Source organism: Ruditapes philippinarum, unplaced genomic scaffold, assembly GCF_026571515.1.
Source record: "Ruditapes philippinarum isolate M1 unplaced genomic scaffold, ASM2657151v2 ctg17_1_1_1_1, whole genome shotgun sequence".
Classification (NCBI taxonomy): Eukaryota; Metazoa; Mollusca; class Bivalvia; order Venerida; family Veneridae; genus Ruditapes; species Ruditapes philippinarum.
Genome location: NW_026865484.1, coordinates 624,744 through 646,893, shown reverse-complemented (window position 1 = coordinate 646,893; position 22,150 = coordinate 624,744). Strand labels below are relative to the sequence as shown.

The window sequence follows — 22,150 nt, the reverse complement described above, 5'->3', positions numbered from 1 at the left end:
TCAAAATGTTAGACCTTTTAATTTTTATAAGAAAAGCAAAAACCAAATGTGCATTGCATAATGGTTAAGCCATTGTGTTGTTTGGTTTTAAGTGGCAAACACAATGTGAAGGTCACATGTTAACTGTTTGGCCTCTCAAGTTGTTGCTCCGTGTTTTATTTACTATATATTCAAAAAAACAGGATAAAACCAATAACATTTGCTTCACATCCTGAAACGACCAAACATATTCAATATAACAGTCTGTGAGGTGTTAATATGAACAGAGCAAACAGCTTTAGATCCCTCTGCCATTTTATATGAGGATTACAAAAAAATATCTGTCAACACATGAAAAGTATTTGTAAAATTATTTTAATACAATAACATTTACAATTGATTCAACAATAAAATATACCCCATATACACCAGAATCATTTAAAACACCATATAACAAAATATCTCCAAACACATACAGTACCGTTATAGATATTACAAACATGCTAGTCTCAGATCAGTTTAAATACTTTGGAATGTATGTTTAAACAAGTTTTGATTGGAAAATGCGTTGGTAGGTAAATAAATTATAGTATATATACATCTATAATCTATAGTATGTTGTAGTTCAGTGAAGGTAAAAGTTTTGATTTGATAGATGACATCAAAAACTATGTGCTTTTTTCACCACAGAAAAATATACAAGAATGTAAATAATTAATTCCATCCAAGCTTGTAAAAGTTAAAGTTCTATACTCTCCTACATAGTCCTGCATCTATTCCTAGTTTACAGTCTTCACTTCATTACTTCACTATTAATTAATAAACTAAGTTAAATGGCTTTTAATTAATCTACATCTAATGTAAGTGTGTGGTATTAAAGCTATTTATTACATAAAGTTTGGCATTAATTCAACATCTAAATTCTGCAAAAATCTAACAAAAAAATGCATATCTGGAAAGTGCACTATCATTTCTTATCATTTTAAAACCATTGCCTTAAGGAATGCAAAACACACACTTGTTCAAATTAAAAAACAACTGAAGTACTCTGACTTTTTATAACATTCAATCAATTTTGTATCATCTAATTCAACATCAACTTTTCTGCGCATGTGCATATTTAACTAGCTATAATCTTCATATATATGTATATATATAGTCTATACTGTCAGACTAGAAATGAACATGGTCAAATGATATTTGCATGAGTAATGCTCACTAATGCTGGAAGACACAATGTAATTTCAGTGTGCTTGAGTTTAAATTAATTCAGATGACTGTACATGAACACAACTTTGTTTTAATTTGAATAAAACCAAAACAGACACAGAAAAAATTTATGTTAAACCTTCTTTGATAGACAAACAGTACATGTTGCTTGCTAAATGATTTTGTGATTGTGAATTTAAAAAACCAATATAAACACAGGAGCTAGACACATCAATATTCCTGTAAACGCTCATATATACTATATATAAAGATTATATTTAAGTATATAGAGTTATATTGATAGTTTGTCTCGTGCCTGTGAACCTGTGATTGTGAAAAGTAAAATAAAGAGTTGTGAACATTTGGAAAAAGTAATCAAAATCTTTTATAGTTAAAATCAATGGCAGTTTTTCCTGTGAACATAATTTGAGCTTCTTTAATATGAAAATGTCATTTTGAGGATTTCACAAATTTAATAACTTTATCTAAAGCAAAAATTATCATTAAAATGGCAAGAACAAAAATTGATATCTGATTTCATATAAAGTGTTCTAATAAAGAAATCTAGGTGAAAAAGCTATCCAATGACCGACACATTATATTGTCAATATTCTGACAGTGAAAATATTTTGCAATGATTTAGTGAGCAGAAGATAACATATATGTGCACAACAATATTTAATATCTGACTACAATATATATAAATATCTAGAATTTCTTACAATATTAATATATATACATTATGAGACAACTTTGTAACATGATTCATATTGAAATTAATTCAGAAAAAAATATCTAAATCTACACATATTATTCTGCTTTCCGAACCAAATACATAAGCTATAAAACAAAAATACTGAAAAAACTAAAATCTTATTGTATTACTATTTCCAGAACCTGTATATATAATTGCTGCCTAGTGTTTTTAATAGCTTTTATTTAAATAATTTACTTTTAAATATATAAAGGAACACCTTTCTTTTTTAAGATATTTACCAGAATGTTTGCACTGTGTAACATACTCGACTGACAAAATTACACTATTTATAAATACATGTACAACAAAATTTTTGACTAGCAATTTTGTAGAAACTTTATAAGGAAAACAACAAGTGTTGCTTTTTCAAAGAAGCTCTTAGAATCAACAACCTCATATTCTAAATAACGTCTCCCAACATGTAAAACTTTTGCAACAATAATATATCTGAACAATAATGACAACATAAAAAGTAATAAAATTATCTATGACATATTATTTTCCATGATTCCTACAGAAAAAAAAACAACATTTGTAATATAACATTAAGTTTCCATAGCAACATATTTTGAATAAAACTGGACCCTATATCAATATCTAATATCAACATAAACATTTAAAGCCCTTATACCCCTTAATTTGAAGAATGGATTTCACCTGGTTTAAGTTTGGAATAGCCCATTGTGATTTTAAGGGGATTAAGTGTAAAAAAAAAAGGAAAAAATTAAATAGCCAATAGCCTGGACAGACAGCAAAAATGAGATCACCTGGCCTGTCTATACCAATGCAATGAAATCTAAAATACAAGCACAGTAAATCATATTACATTGTTCTATTGATAGAGATCCCAACTCTGACCTTTTATTTCCATAAAAACATTGTCTTGTATTTGTATTTTGTTTTTTGGTTAACAAATATGTGCAGTTAAATTCTTATTGTAATAATATTATACTAATCTGATACTTAAAATCAGACAGATTCGGCTCATGTAGGATCTATGCATGTTAACATATTCTCTAAAATTTTGAACACAAGTACTAAAGTTAATTTTATGCCATTACTATTGTATAAAATATTACATGATATGCTATAAAGACATTTCCAAAATAAAACAGTTATTTTAAATCGTACACAGTCCAGTAAATTTTGTGCCATACAAATTCTTAACAAATATGTCTTAGTGTGCTGTAAATGCAATAAAAATTTCACATTACTAAGTCCAAGCTACTATCTCACAACTTACTTGTACATGATTGGCATGTCATTTTAAAAATACAAGAAAAAGTGTCATAGTATAAAAGCAACTTAAAACTAAAAGATCAATATTTTTTTTCATATTTGCAACAGTCCACCTCTCAGAGAGGAATCTTGATATTATTCACATGTCACTTCAAAGCAATACTGGCAAATATTTGTATATATGACACTGCCCTTCAATATGTACCGGTACTTAATTTCAACAAAGATAAAAAATACAATTTCTTTTACAGCTCATTGATATCAATACTAATACTATATTGTATTATGGTTTCTAACCCTAGTATATATATAAATTTATATATATATATATTAGTAAAGCAAATTGTATACTGGATTTCACATAAATGAAATAACAACATCACAAGTATAAAACAACAATTATGCACCCAAACAAATCACACTTTCTTGTACGTTCTGCCAAAAGGCAAAATACTGCGGACATTTTCAAAGGTGTTATGCAAATAATTTTTAAGATGTTTTTTGTTTATCTTATGCTTAATGAGGGTCCGTCCGCCCTTTCGCGCACTGAGAGTACGGACCACTTTGTTGGGTTCAAACATACATCGAACCATTAAGTTAAGTTAATGGGCATAATGAATAATGAGAATCACTGTTGTAACAATGATGCAAATAAGTCACCAATATATTGATTTTGAGCACCACGAAATGTTTTTGGTCAATCCCAATATGGGGATATTTTATCCACAAATAATTATATAATCATTAAGATATGCTCTTATTATACACATGCATCTCGTAGTAAAAAGGTAAAACAATCTAAAACATCCAATTTCTAGAGGAAACACTGACAAAGTGGTAAGAAATGAGCACATGAAAAATAAATTCAGCAAAAAACTGCTGTTCTATCTAACAAAAAAAAATAAAGATGACAAAAGATGGATGTAACATTCTTGGATATATTACAAATACTTATTTATCTAGTAATATACTAAGTCTTTATTAAAGTATAAATTATGCTTAGGTTATTTTTAATTAAAGCTGTAGCAAAAACAATCTTGGACAATAATATGCTTATGTTCTTTTTAATTAAAGCTGTAGTGAAAAAAAAATAAAATAAAAAAAATAAAATAATAAACACCTGTGATTTTAAGAAAGATTAAAATCAAATGTGCAAATTTCTTAAGACTTCATTAAATAATCAAACTTAATAACATTTTATGTAAAAAAACCCACCAAGCTTATAAGAGCACATGCCGCAAATAACCTTACATTTTACGGAATTCCTTTTTTTAATCCTGACATTACTTTTATTTCCATAGTGATGATGTTTTTTATTATTTCACTTTCATTCAACATGCTGTTTCTTTTTTAATTTTCCAAATAAAAATTTATAAACCAAACAAATAATAATCCTTCCTCAATATTTCTAAAAGTGATCCAATGTATGACCATCATTTTCTATAATATCAAACTTTATATTGCACCTGTAAATAGGCATTAAAGGGTTATAAGAGGCATTGAAACTCGCCTTCCTTATCCTGCAAGCACAGTAGACAATTTGAAATGACCTATCTTTATATGTAAAAGGTGAAAAGAAAACATAACTATTACATTTCATATCTCTTAGAAGGACATGTGTAACTTTCAAAGCAAGGCTTAATATACGGGAGGAAATGACATTAAAAAAATGTATCTGGCTGTCTTATTTTGATTATAATGCCATCACCATAAAAAAGATTAAATACAATATACAACAAAAAAACATAAATCACTTGAAAGCTTAAACATTTAAATGGTTCTATTGCAAAATTGTCAATCATCAGTGTGATAGATTTTATCATACCTTGAAATTGCTATAATATGAAATGATGTCATTTTCACTGGTGATCCACTCTTTCTATGTCACAGAAAAAATGGTGATGCAATCACTTATGTCACAGACAAAATGGTGATGCAATCACTCATGTCACAGACAAAATAATGATGTAATAACTGATGTCACAGACATTATAATGATGTCACCACTGATTTCACAATCAAAATAGTAATTTATTCATTGATGTCACAGACAAAATGGTAATTTATTCATTGATTTCAAAGACAAAATGGTTACTTAATCACTGATGTCACAGACTAAATAATGATGTAATTACTGAAGTCAAAGACCAAATATGGGAACAATCACTTATGTCACAGATGAAATAATGATGTAATCACTGATGTCACAGACAAATCAAGATGGAATCACTTGTGTCACAACAAAATGATGATAGTGATGACTATGATGAATTTCCCTGTGCAAGATGGTGAAAGAAATAATGATGACAATGATGATAATGTTTAAAGGCAGATCATTGTAGTGTCAACTGTTTTTACTTATTGCCATCCCCTCGTGCTTTTCTTTGCGCCGTTACAAATTCTACATATTCTATATAACTGAAATAATAAACAGATAATTATTCTAATCATCCTTTAAATTTTTTTGCAATGAGAATTATAAAGCAGACAACTCATTCTTCACAAGTGACAATACATACTAGAACTTTAATATTGTTCATGCCTTAATATTTGCACACCAAAACATTTCAAAGACATTCCAGCTTTACTAATGGAGGAAAACCTCAGGTGTCCTTCTTTGCAATATTTTAGACATGAATGGGCACCTGAGAAGAACCATCTCATTCCGTAAGCTAGCTGGATAGCTTTCTCACATGCAAAAATCCAAAGTCCCTGTTGGGATTTGAAAAGAACCCACAGCAGTAAGGGGTAAGTGGTTTGAAGTCAATGACCTTAGCCACTTGGCAATGGACGCCAGTTAAAGCCATACAATGGCTAAAACCAAGTTTCATTCTATGACAATCATGCTAGTAGTCTAGTAGACACTGAACTCTTGACAGATATCTCTGACTAGAGTGTTATCTCTCACTAAATGTGAATTATATGAATCTGTAGTCTTATTTTTTATTAATAATACATGGAAATAAAAGCAGCATAATAAAGAAATGATGTATATTTGATAGGTAATAAGATATATAATACATACCCATCACCATTTAAATCATCTTCTTTAAGCACCATATCTACTATATTAGATATCTCTTCATCACTAAATACTTTCTGATCAAATGCTTTTTTCTCTTGTGTACTCGTCTCATCTGAAATAGAAACAACAACACCTTTGTCTAGCATTTTGTTGTTAATTAATTTTTTTTTCTTACTTATACAAAGATCAAAACTGAAAATAAAATCATCTGATTTGGTTATTGTTTAATTTTCCAAAGTTTAAGTCAAATCCTTTTTGGGGATCTCAACACAGCACTTTCTATATGACATTCATATTAGTGGTAAAGTGCTCTACCCCTACATGATTCCTCCTCCATTATACTATATTGTTAAAAGTAATATACTTGACAAATTAAAGTTTCAATGCTGACAGCTAATCTTATTACCCATTACTTTCATTGGTTAATGTCATGCAAGAGCTGTCAGTAACACAGCTTGGTTGACAATTTGTTAGAAAAGGGGCATTACTTGGTAAGAAAGTGAACTTAAAATTATAGAATATGTGCCCATCATGTAAGATATCTGCAGAGAACAAATGTGTCAAGTTTCTGCCCAATTCCCTTGAGTAGTTTTGGAGAAAAAACTTGCACACAAAACCCTAACCAAAGTGTGATGGCAACACTGGTGCCGGCCCAGACACTGAAGCCTGGGTGAGTACAATAACTCTAACGCTAAATTCTTTGTATCTGGTAATTTAGCATAGTTATAAATCAACTTATGTATGAAACTTTTTCATCAGAGCTGTCAATTCAAAGTGTTCCAGCTGTAGAGAATTTTATGATGAATGGTAAACATAGTTCCATTAAGACTACTCAAAGACTTAGTTACTCTAACTATACTCTCTTCCTTCTGATCAAAACAAAATGTTTATTTCAAAATTTTCTGTCAAATATGTGTGTACATAGTAAAAATACTTCTTTATAATAAATTTTGATTCTAAACCCATTATTCACAGATCATTGCAAAATGATAATTACACTTTGTATTAGCCATTTAATGCCAACTATGATATAAATATTATGGAGACAAAAATGTAGGTACATATTCTTCAACTATAATACAAGGAATGAAAAAAAAATTGTTAAAAGTAACATTGTCAAGAATTGCTCTCTCTGTCAGCGTCTTATCCAATGAGAGACACTATTGGAAAAATTATGTCTTCCTTGCTCATTATGTATGCACAAGGAGGTGGGTCTTGTTGACAGAAGTATATCAATCAAATATTGTCAAGTGTTAACAAGAATCCTAATGAGGTGATAGTTAATACAAGTGACAAGAGAATGATGAATTATCATTCACTCAATAAAAAGTTTCTTATAAAAAAATATCCAACAGGTTAGTTTATTTTTTTTAAGAGAACTAGAAGAAAGTTGTAGCTGCATGTCACAAGTAAAATTTCTTAAATTCTGTCGTCAATTGAGCTATTGACAGCTTCCTGAAATGTTTGTATCACATTGTCATTCATAAAGAAATCAATTTTGTTTTGATTTAATTTGTAATGGTTTAACATTTAACATTCTCCTTTATAGCCTTTTACAAAATCAAGGTGGTTTATGTTATTGACCTTTTATAGATCCTTTAAGGCAAGAAGACCAGATTTGTTCTGAAAGTTTGCTAATACCAGTAGTTCACGGAGAGTTAAACTATAAAACATTTGATTGATATTTGCTTTATGTACAATGCAGATGTTAAATTTTTTAACTAATTACTATACTGAAGGTCAATAAATTCACTGAAATCCATAGAAATTCACTAAAATACCTGACGATATTTTAATACGTATGAACAATGATAAATACAATTTTTTTTAAATGCAAAATGTATCATATTAAACTGTAATTTTTTTAATCTTCTTATCTGTATCACAGTTTTTCAGGGGTAAATTAAACAAAACCTCTTGTAAAATAATAAAAAAATCATAGAACTTGTAAAAAAAAGGAACCCATCTACTTTTCAATTATCACTTCTATAAGAGACAATTGATACAAAGAAATCCTGTTAAAGTTTGCGCTGCAGGGATTTATGACAAAGAGAGAACAAATGTAGCGTAGAGAAGATGACGTCTCTCCAGAGACCCTGATATTTGATCAGAAGCAATCAGGCAAAATGACCATCATTGTAATTGAAAGGAATTCACAGTGGACGATTAGGGAGCAAGGAAATTGTTGTTATTGTGGTCACATAATGCTTCAAACTGTGACATATTGGGGTGAAAAAACACACAGAAATTAATGATGCTGTACAATCCAACATAAAGCATCTCATTATTTAACTGAACTATTATTTGTAAGGATTTCTTATTCTTCCATATATATTTTATATGTTTAATTATAGAAATAGAGGGTAATAAATGATACTTGCATGAAAACGCCAAAATCAAGTCAATCCCACAAAATATTTCAAAATGAAAAAAACAAGGAAAAAAACAAAAAAAAAAACAAGACCTGTTGTTGTGAACATACTTAAGACAAGTGTGACCTTGACCTTTGAGCTACATGTCTTGATTTTGCATGAGACACATTAGCTCATCAGTTATGCATAAATCAATTATACCAAAGTCCATCCATTAATGACAAAGACCATAATTATATTCATAAACATATTATGACTTAGGACCTTGACCTTTTAGCTGGGTCCTTATTCTTGCAGGCCACACAGATTCATGATTACCAAAACATTTTGCAAACTAATTTTAGAATCCATCCAATAATGACAGATTAATTCACTGTACACAATCATCAATGCATTTGTATAAAAAAATCACATGTTGACCTTGAGGCTTGATTCTTGCTAGTCACAATTGACCATAATGTTAAACCCATTTATGCCAAGCTGTAAAATCTAATGGGAATGACAGATTTTTTGACTTTTAGAAAAATTCTTTCAAGAAGAATAATGGAATTGCAACCTTGACCCTTAAGTATCGCTTGCAACACATTGTCTCCATGTGCTATACATTTATGCATGACTATTCTAAAATCCATTCATGAAATAGCAAACCTATATGCACAAACAAAAAGCGGGCTGATGGATGGACAATTAAAAAGGTATTATGCCACCATTTTCTAGGCATAAAATCAAAACTGATTTGTCATATGAAATTTTTCATAAATCCCATATTTTTATTTATAATGACACAATCTCTTTCCCACAAACAATGTAGAAAGCAAGCATCTTCAAAATCTTAATACGAAACCTTGTTCTAATATTTAATTATTTTCCTGTATATTACTTTATCTCAGCTCTGTAATATTTTTTATCATATTTTTCAAACATTTACATCTTCCTCTCCAATGTCATGGGCCTATAATTATTCAACATCTCTTTGAGAAAAACATACCATTTTCAAGTATGTTATCAGCACAAATTTAATTAAAATAATTGGAGAAAAAAAAACACTTTTGATTGTCATAAGCAAGTTTTCAATTACTTAGATATGAGCCACGTCACGACAAAACCAACATAATGGGTTTGCGACCAGCATGGATCCAGACCAGCCTGCACATCCGCGCAGTCTGATCAGGATCCATGCTGTTCGCTTACAAACCCTATTACAAGTAGAGAAACTGATAGCCAACAGCATGGATCCTGATCAGACTGCGCGGATGCGCATGCTGGTCTAGATCCATGCTGGTCGCAAACCCATTATGTTGGTTTTGTCATGACACGGCTCTTATGTTTTAAGAGAACTAACATTGACTTAACCAGTAACCTGCTTTAATCTGCATACTTGCTTTAAAACTGGAGTAGTCAATAATCAGTTTAAAAAAAAATTTCAATAACAAACTAAAATCAAGCAGCTAAATGAATAGGGCCTGGTCAGACTGAATATATAGGCTGAAGTTGTCTAAACTGTTGGAATCTCTTTCTTTATTGCCACTAACCTCAGGTATAAACTCTTGCAACTCTCAATCTATTTGGTGTAATAAGGTGTTGAAAAAAGGCTTAAATTTACATGCAATGCTAGGTATTCTTTAATTCAACATAAAATATCAATATTGTATACATAATAATTAACAAAATCAAATAATTAATCTAGTGAAAAACCCTCCGTCCCTGTCTTTCCAATTTTTTCACTTACCTTTTTTGTATTTATTTCCTGAGAGAAAAAGATCAAACTTATTTGCTGATAAAGTTACAAGTATATTATTAAATTATAGCCATAAACACATCAACAATCAGACAAAACATTATGTGTTGATTAAAGCCATAATAGCTTGAGATGTGAGCCACAAGCCAAAATCACAAGACAACATATCATGAATTTCAAATCAAAGTTTTTTTGTTTTTTTTTTTGTTTCGCAAAATTTCCTTACAGATATTAGTATTCCTACTTATGATTTAAGAGATTGAGACCCTGGCTCTGAGGCATCACAGTTTTGTTAGTGTTTAAGCCTTTATCATTTTATAGTCTAGATTGAAAATAAGAACATTTCATTGGGTGTTATTTTTGTACAATTTCATACATAGATATAATTATAGTAATTTGTGCATATTTCAATTATTTCGCAAGGTATTTTTTATTTGTATCGCTACTAAAGATGGTAAATAAACAATATTATCATAACAAACCAATCAGTAAGAAAACCTCTAATTTTGTATCATTTAACCTTAATTACCTTTATCACGATCATAAGGTGTTAAAAACATGTGACGTCGACTGTAACTAATTCAGAACTTATCGACCCACAACTTTTGTAGTCTTTTTGTGTTTGACCGAAAAGGTGTGATTTTCACTATTTTCTGCAGAAGGGACCAGCGATAAGGTTCAAGTGATAGGTGTTCGAGCAATCTGTGGTAGAACAATATCACACTATATAGAAATTTTGCCACGACTGGTTGGTGTGTTCTTATGAAGGGAGGTATTTGAGCAATCTGAGCGAAGGAAGTTTAACTTTATATTTGCATGTAAATAAACAAGCATCTTATGATCTTACCTTCATGAAAATGTGTAATTGCCTTTGTTATTTCTGTACCATCTAATTTATTGTTACCATCATAATCATGAAGTTTAAAATAATGGAATTCTAACTCTTCTTCTGTCATCTCCTCCTTGGGTTTATCAACAACATCTTTTAAATGTTCCTTTATATGTCTGTAATATATGAACAGTGATCAAATTATCATTGCCGTCCTCATCTTTCTTCATTTATCATCAATAAAATGTTCTTCATTATATACTATTTCGAACATGTTATTTACCGCCAAATTTACAGTAATGAATTATATGTTAGGAAAAGACCTCTATAAGCATTGTATGCTTTCGGATCTAATCCTTTTTCAGCATTGTTTATTATGTAACTAATGATTGTATGTAATAAATGTTTGTGTGAAAATGTTTGAAATAAAATATGTTTAAACTAACTAACTAAATTATCAAGGTGAACTTCACTTCAAATCTATTAATGAATGAATGTACAGACATGGCAAATAAGTAGTGGTGCAGGTTAACTGTAGACAATGTAAAGAATTTGAAAATAAATAAAGTATTAATTACATCAGATTACAATAAACTAATGTAATACTCTTTAAAAAAAAATTATACATAGGAATTGGTCTACAAATAATATGGTTAGTGATTATGATGAGTAGTCTAAAAATAGTAAATTAGTCTACATGATAAGTGGTCTATAAGTGTGTACAGGTACTGCTTTCCAACCATTTACTCATTTATTTTTCAATTAGAGACAGTGCTTCATTAATGCCCAAGCACTACCAGAATCAACTCAGAAATAAAAAGGTAAAGTATATAATACTGTACAGCAATATAAATTAAAATACAAATTATAAAGTCAAACATGGCTGAACTGAAAGTTCAAGAAGGATAACCACTATTATCAGTATGTAATACAAGACAGCAATTACTTCCCCTGATTATAGCTTCACTACTTCGATGAACATTTAACCAACCAATTAGAATTATGGATTTTTGGACAACCTATTTTTGAAAACAGAAAGAATACTAATATTCAAAACTGCCTAATTGATGAAATTTTATCTATAACATGTAATATCTTAGTCTAAATATATATGTTATCATCAGTCATACAGAAATTATTAAAACACTTTCATTTAAATAAATATGTAAGATAAACAAAGCAAGCAAGTTTATTTACAAGGTACGATATCACTGAAAAACATTAATTGTAAATTCTATAAAAAAAAGTGGAAAGAATTACGAATACAATAATGCACATTTTTAGAGACCCTTTCCTACTCTCTGAAATTGTACATGAACTATTTCTATTTGAATGCTCTGATTTACTGTCTGTGATCAAAAAGGAAGAATCATTCTTGTCTTTACTTACTCTGCATCATGTGAATTCACCCTTAAACCTTCTCTTATATCTTCTCCATGCCCATGACCTCCAGGCTGACCATGACCTGCAGCCTGACCATGACCTCCAGGTTGACCTTGGTTCATGGTAGGAGGAACTCCAGGTGGGTGACCTTGCTGACTAGTGTAACAAACGCACACTACCAGGAGAATTATTATATGTCCTATCATTTTTATGTTTTTCTGAAATACAAAAATAAAGTTCATTACCTTTTATCTTCTTAATATAAATATTTGATAATTTATATCTTGCTTTGAAATTTACAATTGTCCATTATTGATCTATGATAAATCAAAATGTAAAATGTGTAAATTCTGTTAGCAATCATACAGTGAATAATTGTACATATTTACAAGTACATGTATACATTTTGTATATTAAGGTATTAGCACCCTAATGCATTACCTCCGCTTTGAAGAGTATTCAAATAGGCTAGAACTACTGTTAACTACATTGAAAATGAGGGCCATGGGTTCAATCCCCAGAAGGGTCAACTTTTTTTTTCTTTCAACATTATTTATGTATCTCTCATGTCCCATTTGGAAAGAAAAAAGTGTTTAATTTTGATTTTTTAATCTATATAGGTATTTATTGGCTAAATTATGCTAAATATAGTAATAAATATGGTACCTGATATTTTCAAAGTGTAATATAATCAAAACTAGACGGTAAAAGTATTTCATATTTTACAAGATCAACCAATATACTTTTTTAAAAATTTAGGGAAACTTTGAAAACAGGCACTCATTTGGGTAAAATTTAAGAATTTTTTAAATAAGGCTCCCTAAGTAGAAAAATGGTCAGACACGTGGTAAAAATGGGTGGGGTAGGGTAACATTTTTATACAGATTTCATAAATTTTAAGGAGAAATCATAATTTTGCTTATTTGGATTGTTAGCTGAATGGTACTATTTGTTTCTTACCAAAAATTAATGGGAAAACATTGTTCATTAGAATGTTATTGCAGATTATTTAAAGGTTCCTACTTTCTAATAAAGGGCCCTCATAACATCCTAGCTTGAGTTCAGAAAAGTGGCCATAACTTGATTTCCCTACGGTAAACTTTGTTTAAATTTTGCATACAGGTGTACTTTAAGTTATACATCTGACTTATGATGTCAATTTTTTAGTTCCTGATAGTGCCCATTAGGGTCCTAATACCTTAATGAAGCCTGCAGATATTGCTGATCTAAGGGGATTGTGGGTGTCCTTAAAATGTGGATGATTATTATTTCTTCATTAAATGAAACAATCCAACCACACTTAAAACTGAAAATATACAAAGAAACAAGATAACAAAGTAACAAACTTAATCATTCAAACAGAAAATCCAAATAAAAAATATATCATAATCAATGTATTGTAACACTATTAAAATGGTCCTTTTACTTTTTTTCTCTAAATTGATGCAGTTATGAATTCCAGCCTCAGCACATCATATAGACCTTTCAGTGACATAAATTGAATTTTTTTTTTAAAAATCAAACACAAAAAAGTTTTCTTGTTTTAATAGGACTGTCTAGTCACACTTGTTGTTTTGTCCAAGTATGAATCCTTTCCAAAAATAAATGACAAAGTTAACAAAATATAATCAAAATTCAATCATTGGATGGTCAAGGTCATTTAACAGTCAAGGTCATATCTAAATTATTTCACATATCTGTTTGGTCACAAGTGTTGTTTTGTCTATGTATGAATCAAATCAGTACATAAAATTAAATTACAAAATTATGACAACTTTACCAAAATTCTCAACTTTGACCCCGACGGTCAAGGTCATTTAAAGCTTAAGGTCAAGGTCTGTTCAACCTTTTAGAAGATCTTATCCAAAAGGTTGTTTTGTCCAAGTATCAAAATAATCCATTGATTAATTACAAAGTTACAGACAATTGTAGCCATTATCGGTGAAAAATCAAACAAGTTTTATCTCTAGTTTAAGCCATCACATGTGTCCCTAATGATAGCCAGTAAAGCAGTAGTATTGATGGGTGATTGAACAGTTTGTTCCCTGTATGTCACATCTTCTTTCTAGCATACATGTTGCAACAACTGTGTTTCAGGCAACACAAATATCATTATCAGGCCTAAACACTCTTTTATTCAAGGGCAGTAACTCAGCCAAAATTCATTTAACCGGAAAATATATGAAATACTCTTATATGGCTTTATTATGCACAAGTAGTTGAGACAGCGATCAATCAAGTAAACTTTAGTACATGTAGTATAAAAGATGTAGTCCAGACAAAATTTAAAAAAATAAATATCATTTAAAGGCCATAACTCTGACAAAAAACAATGGACCAGAAAATGCCGAAGATATGCACAACTAAACTTGGTGCTTATCATTCCTGTAAAGTTTGGTGAAATTGCACCTGTAGTTTTTTAGGAGTAGTCCAGACAAGTTTTTAGTTTGACAGACACCAGAGGACTCAGGTCCCTTGTTCAATCCTGGGTAACATCCTTGGGATTTTTCAGAGACACTTTCAGCGTTTCCCACCTACCTAGAGGTGTATACTCAGTTCCTATAATATCACGGGTTCTATGATATCAAGGTATTTAAATTTTCTGTGACTGGTAGTAAAAGCAACACGTGATGATGCTAATATTTGTAAAACTTGCACACTAGAGTCATTTTCATCTGCCAATAAATTTAATTTTGTGAATAATGAATGTATTCGTGGCAAGAAAACTATTTTATATAACCTTCATATTTAAAAACTATTTTCCTTACTGGTTTTTACACAGTAAATTAAAATATGTTATAATCACATATACTGACATATACATGTAGTCAGTTCATATAGTTTTAATTTTATAGCAAATTAACTGTTGGAAGTTTTTTACAACTTAACTTGAAAGTTTTGACCCATCTAACCTTCCATACTTGCATTTTTGGGGATTACCGTGATACCAAAGTAACCTCCTCTGAAATTGCCCAAAGTGGCAGACATTGGAAATATTTAAAAAATGTCATTTTTATTGGTTCTTTTGAAATAATTTTTTGACAAACAGTTCTGGAAAAGGTTTTCTTATAAGATGGAAGGAAAATCTCATTCATTTATGATATTTACTGGCATGCGAGCAGTTCCCGTACAGACGCAGTACCCGTATTTTTCATTTAAATGCTTGATTTCTACTTGCCTTCTTCAAAAATTAGAGTTGGGTACCGCCAGAAAGAAAATACCACGGTATACCACGGTTTTTCCTAAAAACCACGGTATAAACCGCGGTATACCACGGATTTTCATTGTATGCTATAGGTTAATAATAAGTATCAATTAAGGTAGGCTGGTATAGAATTTCAAATATTAAATTTAAGCAGATCTAGAAAATACTGATTAATCAAAGCATCATTTAACTTTTTTCAATCAGGTACTTTCGCATGTTGACAATCATAAATTAATTGGGTCATGGATCAGTTCTTGTTTTTGTTGTTGTTGTTTTTTAATTACATATTGGTCTCTTTCAACATTTAACAACTGTTGTATAAATTGCATAGTTAAAATGGAAAAATAAAATGTTTTTATTGCTTATTGATTAATAAAATAATAGGTCAAATGCACGTTAGCCAATGACAAATATTTATTTGTCGGTTAATTTTATAACAGAGTCCCAGCTGTTATTGTATTTTTTTATTGCAAGGGCAAAGTATTTAATTAATCTGTGTCAAAAACCAAAACAAACATGTACCCCAAAAGCAAATTAAAATTATCACATAGAAAACTGCTGACCCTGTTACTGCTTAATTAATATTCATTAGTTGAACGAACATTACTTTTAATCCAGTTTCTACGCCGTTCTATAATTAGTTAATTTCCATGCGCATGCAGTAAGTGCGTGACTTAAGGAAAACCCCTAGCCTGATTGGTCGCTATTTATATAAATACTTAAAATAGTAACACCCTAATTTTATGCAAGGAATGCCTTCATGAATTATCAATCTTTACGATTCGTTTTCGTATCAAATAAGCGATATTTGGACAAGTAAATGTAAGTCAACAATTCTTGCTTCTTCAACTGTGATCATGCCAGTCGACAATTCTGGCTTACATGCGGTAATCGATAAAGCATTCAATTTTCGCTAAGAACTATCGAAGAATGATAATAGTCGGCGAAAGTTGTTTGCAAAAAGGTTTACTCAAAGAAACATTAACATATACAACAGAAAAAGTTTTTTAATTAAGTACATTTTACGGATCTTAAATTGCTTTAAATTAGAGCTAAAAGTACCGGTTTTCTAGGTCTGTACCGCGGTACGTACCGCAGATGTCTTGGACCGTGGTTTACCGGTATACCAGTTAAACCGCGCACCTCTATCAAAAATTGATATCAAATCAAGCAGATGCATAAACCAGACAAAATTTAAGTGTCAGTTTGGCAGTACGAATAAAAATTTTCATTTTAAATCACTTTCACATGTGCGTTATCAAAACGTGACCTTGTTTACTCTGGGGGATTCCTTCTATGTGAATGCGCAAAAATACTTACAGACCTGTTAAAGGGATTTCCACTAATTACAACCTGTGTACAGATAAGTAGGCAATTTGATGAAAACTTGACCTATATTACTATATTAAATAATTTTATGGCTTTGATGTGTAAAATATCATGCATACAAGCATTCCATTGCATGTGAATGTATTGGGGTAACAGTACTGGGTAATAGATACCAGCATTTAGTCTGTGCTCTATTTCCTGAATTACATCTATTTACCTCTGGGAAAATGGTCTGTTCAACAATTATAAATGAAAAATAGGTCTGATATAACAAAATTGTATAACAATAATGGGTTATACAATTTTTATGTATGGGAACTATTTCTCTTAATACAAAATAATGGATAACTTCAGTACTCCATATTAGGCCTCTGTCTAGGTCCCCAGCAGGGGTTTGACTCTAAGGAAGAACATAGATATAAACTTAAGGAAGAAGATAGATATAAACTAAGTGTTATTCTATGTTTAGAACATGATGGAACTTCCATGATTTGGTGACAAGCTGAATATCGATGTGTAACATTCAATTTTTGGGTGAGTGAGCGTAATAAAAAATAATGTGTAAGTTACTATGATTTTTGTACAAGAACTGCTCGCATGCCAGTATATTCAAATATTTTCCGATAAATGTTATGTACAGTGATATCATAGAACCCCGGGCTACTAGTAAGAAATCCAGGTAATCCTCACATGTATCGGTGCTATAAACTGGGCACGTAAAAGAACCAAGGGATCTACTCAATATGAGCTAGGGTCTGGTTCCCGGACTCCCTGGTATCTCATAGCTGTCTTTCAATTCAATGCTTAGTGTAATTGTAAATGATTTTGAAGCAGTATTATATTAAGTGACAGCAGTTTTAAGAAATAATTCTTAAGTTTCAGATGATAGAAATACTAAATCCCATATTTGTTCGCTATCTTAAATCATAAACATAAACAATTCTTCTTTAAAAATTGATAACTGGTTGAAATATTTTTAGCAGCTGGTCCTATCCGAATATTACAGCACTTAGTTGCATATATTACACCAATTTCATTAAATACTGGCCATATTTTGTCAAATACTTTAAACTAAATTCGAATAATTGTTATTCTACTTTTGTAATTCTGTAAAAATAATGAAGATATACATACCTTTTAATTCAAAAGAAGTAAAATATGTTAAATTTTTAGTGATGAGGTGTCACTACGCCGGTTGAGAACTCTCCAAAATGGAGTACGTGTATCAGACCACTAAATCGAACGTGGAAAAACACCAATTCATTAATTTTCAAGTAATAAGCTTAATTCATTTCAAATAACAGAGACATACATTATTTCATTATATATAAAAAGTAATATGAAGGTGTTGTGAAGAAACTTTAAAAAGTCTTAACAATCTGCTTAACTTATTAATGAAAAAAGAGCATAATATCTAGAAGGCTTACTTCATTGAATGGCACCTTTAAAATTTAAGTGTCACATTGAAGGTTCAACAATTAAAGACCAACCTCCCTCAAATGCATAGCATCTTAATTGATGGAGCACATCTTAGTGTCCCAGCGTCGAAACATCAGTGTTGTGACCTACTTGTATGAAATCCAGAACAACATTGTCTTTGTTGACCACCAACACCTTACTCAAACAAGAAATCTAAACTATCTGATACCTCTACTCGAGGACACAATATACCCTCAAAATTCTTTCTTTCCTAGGAGCATACGTCTTTGGAATAGCCTTCCTCGAACTAATCAGTCTAACCCCTGTTTTAACATCTTTAAACTTTACTGAGAGGCTTCACCCATTCTACAAATTCTAATTTGCACACTATGTCTTTTAAATTATTATAGTCTTATAGAACTTTAATTCTTTTATCTTTTTAAATTTGCATATAAATAATGTCTTTTATTAACAGTTCCCTGACAACGCGCTTGCTAGTCATAATCAGAATTGATTGTTAAGCAGTATCATGTAGATGTCGATTGATGAAATTAGATGCTACGTATATGACGCGGAACGCTCTTATAACATTATCTAATATCAAGAATAACATAATAATTCAGTGATAAATATGTAACCAGATCTTTCTTGCCCTCCGTAAATAAGTAAATGCAGCTTGAATAACTTTCCGAAGTATGGTCTCTCTACACCAAACTACAAATAGATCAGATTGAAAATGTCGAAAGATCAAGCAAGATTATGGTCAGACCTGTAGCGTCACGGACATGCTTTTAATCAGGCACCCTAGCACCTTTCCTCGTTCTCCCGACCTTCTTTGTAGGGTCACTCCCTCTCTTTAATTAGTCCCAAGTTCTTCAAATCTTCTGCCCATGCCAAGTGCCTGACACTCTCTCCTAACTATCTCCCTTGTGCAGTAGTATCCGATATAGTCCTGGATTAAATGGCAATCTGTAGAGTACGTGCTACATTGAGTGTATGTTTTCTTTCTTTCAAAAGTACTACAATAAAATTGTGGATTTTTTCTCTTCTCTATAGAGTGAAAAGTTTGGACACTTTTGATACAGCCATACTTTGCGATATATTGAATGTACAGCTGAAACAACAGCTAGACTATTATATTATTTGTATGCATTTGACTTAAACACTGAAAATAAGTGGATCTTTTACAATCACTTCTTCAAGTGTATGCATTAATCATATCTTTCCACATTAATTATGGCCAACAGCTGGAATTTTATACAATTTAGCCAGCTTTATATACATCAGTAAATATGAAATACAGGTTTTATGGTGTATTAAAGATTAAATGTATACTGATTGGATACAAAATATCAATAAAATAAAACTTGATATGGGAAGTCTTTTAAGTGAAGTCTCCCCAGATTACACCTACTAAAATGCTAAATAACTATTGACATGTTAATTGTATCTGGCCAGACTTGCGTTCATTGAACGCCGCCCTTCTTTGTGGATCTTGTTTAATTATATCGTCATAATTCTCTGTTATGTCACGGAATGTTCAGGAATATTCATATACTCTTTTTGTTTATTATTATTATTAACAATGCAAATGGGGATACTCTGATTCTTTTATTTGTGAAGTAACTGTAAATAAAGACGGTAATGAATATTAAGTTCGCCACAGACTACTCGTAGTCTCGTATACTTATGCATATAACTGAAACACAGACATTTACAATAGACCAAGGAACCCAGCCCTCATGCAATGGCACCCAACCAAGCAGGATCACTGGAAAGGCTATTATTTTACAGAAAATAAAGACAGTTTATGTCAATGAAATGACAAGTTACTTGTAAACAACATTTATGTTCGAGTTTTGGATTAAACTGGCATTTTTTAGGTTATATGGTATAATATTTTACTTACTTATTCAAGTTACAATGGCTTACACTTACCTGTACCGTCCATGAACAGACTCAACCAAACCGAGCCTGCAACATTTTCAATTTTGCCGTGTTGGACTTTCTTTGGGGATTCTGATTTTCTCTATTTTAACAAAAACACTTACCGACCATAAACATGTTGGATAGTTATATCCCAGAGAATAAGTCAACGTCCTTGTCGGGTGTGTACAAACAGCAAAACATTTGTATGACAGAAAATTATTCAAAATGCTATTGAAAGTGATTCACTTTCCAGTATCGTCCATGAACAGGCTCAATCAAACCGAACCAGCAACGTTTTTAATTTTGTTGTGTTGGGCTTTCTTTAGGGATTTTGTTTTTCTCTATTTTATTAAATCAACATATTTCAATGCATATAGTGTGCTTACATATTTTGCAGTCTTAGAAGAAAGAAGTCGTAGAAAGCATGAAGCTCGTACATATCTTTTAATTTGTAAGGAATTTCAAATTCTATCAGATATCAACGTTAGCTAGGTGAACCTTAATTTGACTTAATGTTTAGATTTCTTATCATAATTATCTTATCTTATGTGTTGTTGTTTTTAGTTTAATCGTCTGAATCGTATCCCATTTTCTTATAAAAACAATCCAATGAAATATTGCAGACCATTCCACCTGGAAATAGAATGAAAAAAATGTAATATGTTGATATTCTGATATCAGAAGCAAATGACAGAGAAGTCATTTTTAAATTGTTCGATCTTTAAATGTTCGATCCATTTCAAAGATAAATACTAGAAAGTTCTGGAGAAAGAATATTTAGAGATTACTAAAAGCAACAGATGAAGTTTCAGATTTAGTCTGATTGAATTTGTTCAAATGCATCAATGAAAAGTGCAACAATTATTTTGAACTAGAGCAGCGACTTATGTAGAATAATTATTCTTCATCACTACATACGAGTATGTATCACATACACTTGTAGTGTGGAGCTTAAACGCCTTTGAAAATATCCTCGTTTTTCTTAGGAACAAAGAAATCGTGCCAAAGAGGGTACCGGTAATTGTAAAATTGATCAGCTGGTTTTTATAAAATTTCATATTTTAACGTCTATAATACAGTTTAACTTCGTTCGCTCGAACTCGGATCGCTCGAATACCTCACTTCGCTCGAACTCATTGCCCAGTCCCGGCAAAATTCCTATATAATATATATTGTTCTACCTCGGATCGCTCGAACACCCATCACTCGAACTCTCGAACCTGATCTCTGGTCCCGTCGGCAGAAATATAGTGTAAATCACACCTTTTCGGTCGAACACAAACAGACAACAGAAGTTGCGGTCGACATGTTCTAAATAATTGACAGTCGGTGACACATGTTTTAACACCTCGTGATCGTGACAAAGGCAATTAAGGTTAAATGAAACTAAATAAAAGGTGTTGTAACCGATTTGTTTGTTATGATACAATTGTTTATTTGCCGTCTTTAGAAACGATAAAAGGAAAATGACTCCTAAAATGCGCAAAAGTCAATAAATAAATGGTTCATGTAACGTGATTTGTAACAGTGTAATCGAATGATACTTGTACGTGTGTTTTTTTTAGTAAATGACTACTAATAGATGCTGCTGTTAAATGTTTTTTTTTTAAATATTTCATTAATTCATTGTTTAAAGTAAAATTCACAGTTTGGATAATGATCGCCCGATCGAACTCAATATGCATGAATATAGATAAACACAGTAATCTTCTAGATCCAGAAAATGATAAATCTTCG

At 30.9% G+C, this 22,150-nt stretch overlaps 1 protein-coding gene across 1 annotated transcript; it reads right to left on the bottom strand.

The window, feature by feature from the left end:
- Positions 1 to 335: 335 nt before the first annotated feature.
- LOC132729337 (multiple coagulation factor deficiency protein 2 homolog) lies at positions 336 to 18,321 on the bottom strand. The gene is made up of 5 exons (XM_060715095.1): positions 18,200 to 18,321; positions 12,538 to 12,749; positions 11,167 to 11,324; positions 6,210 to 6,321; positions 336 to 5,602 (listed from the first exon to the last, which is right to left on the bottom strand). The coding sequence occupies exons 2-5, from the start codon at positions 12,735 to 12,737 to the stop codon at positions 5,539 to 5,541; spliced, it is 534 nt and encodes a 177-aa protein (XP_060571078.1). The 5' UTR covers positions 12,738 to 12,749; positions 18,200 to 18,321; the 3' UTR covers positions 336 to 5,538.
- Between the last annotated feature and the right edge of the window lie 3,829 nt (positions 18,322 to 22,150).

What these genes read in the sequence shown, in the direction of transcription:
- LOC132729337 (XM_060715095.1), bottom strand. Translation starts at nt 12,737, where the DNA reads ATGATAGGACATATAATAATTCTCCTGGTAGTGTGCGTTTGTTACACT. An exon ending in GTGAATTCACATGATGCAGA is followed by an intron (nt 11,325 to 12,537) that starts GTAAGTAAAGAC and finishes CATATATTACAG; the next exon opens with ACATATAAAGGAACATTTAA. An exon ending in AATTACACATTTTCATGAAG is followed by an intron (nt 6,322 to 11,166) that starts GTAAGATCATAA and finishes TTTCTATTTCAG; the next exon opens with ATGAGACGAGTACACAAGAG.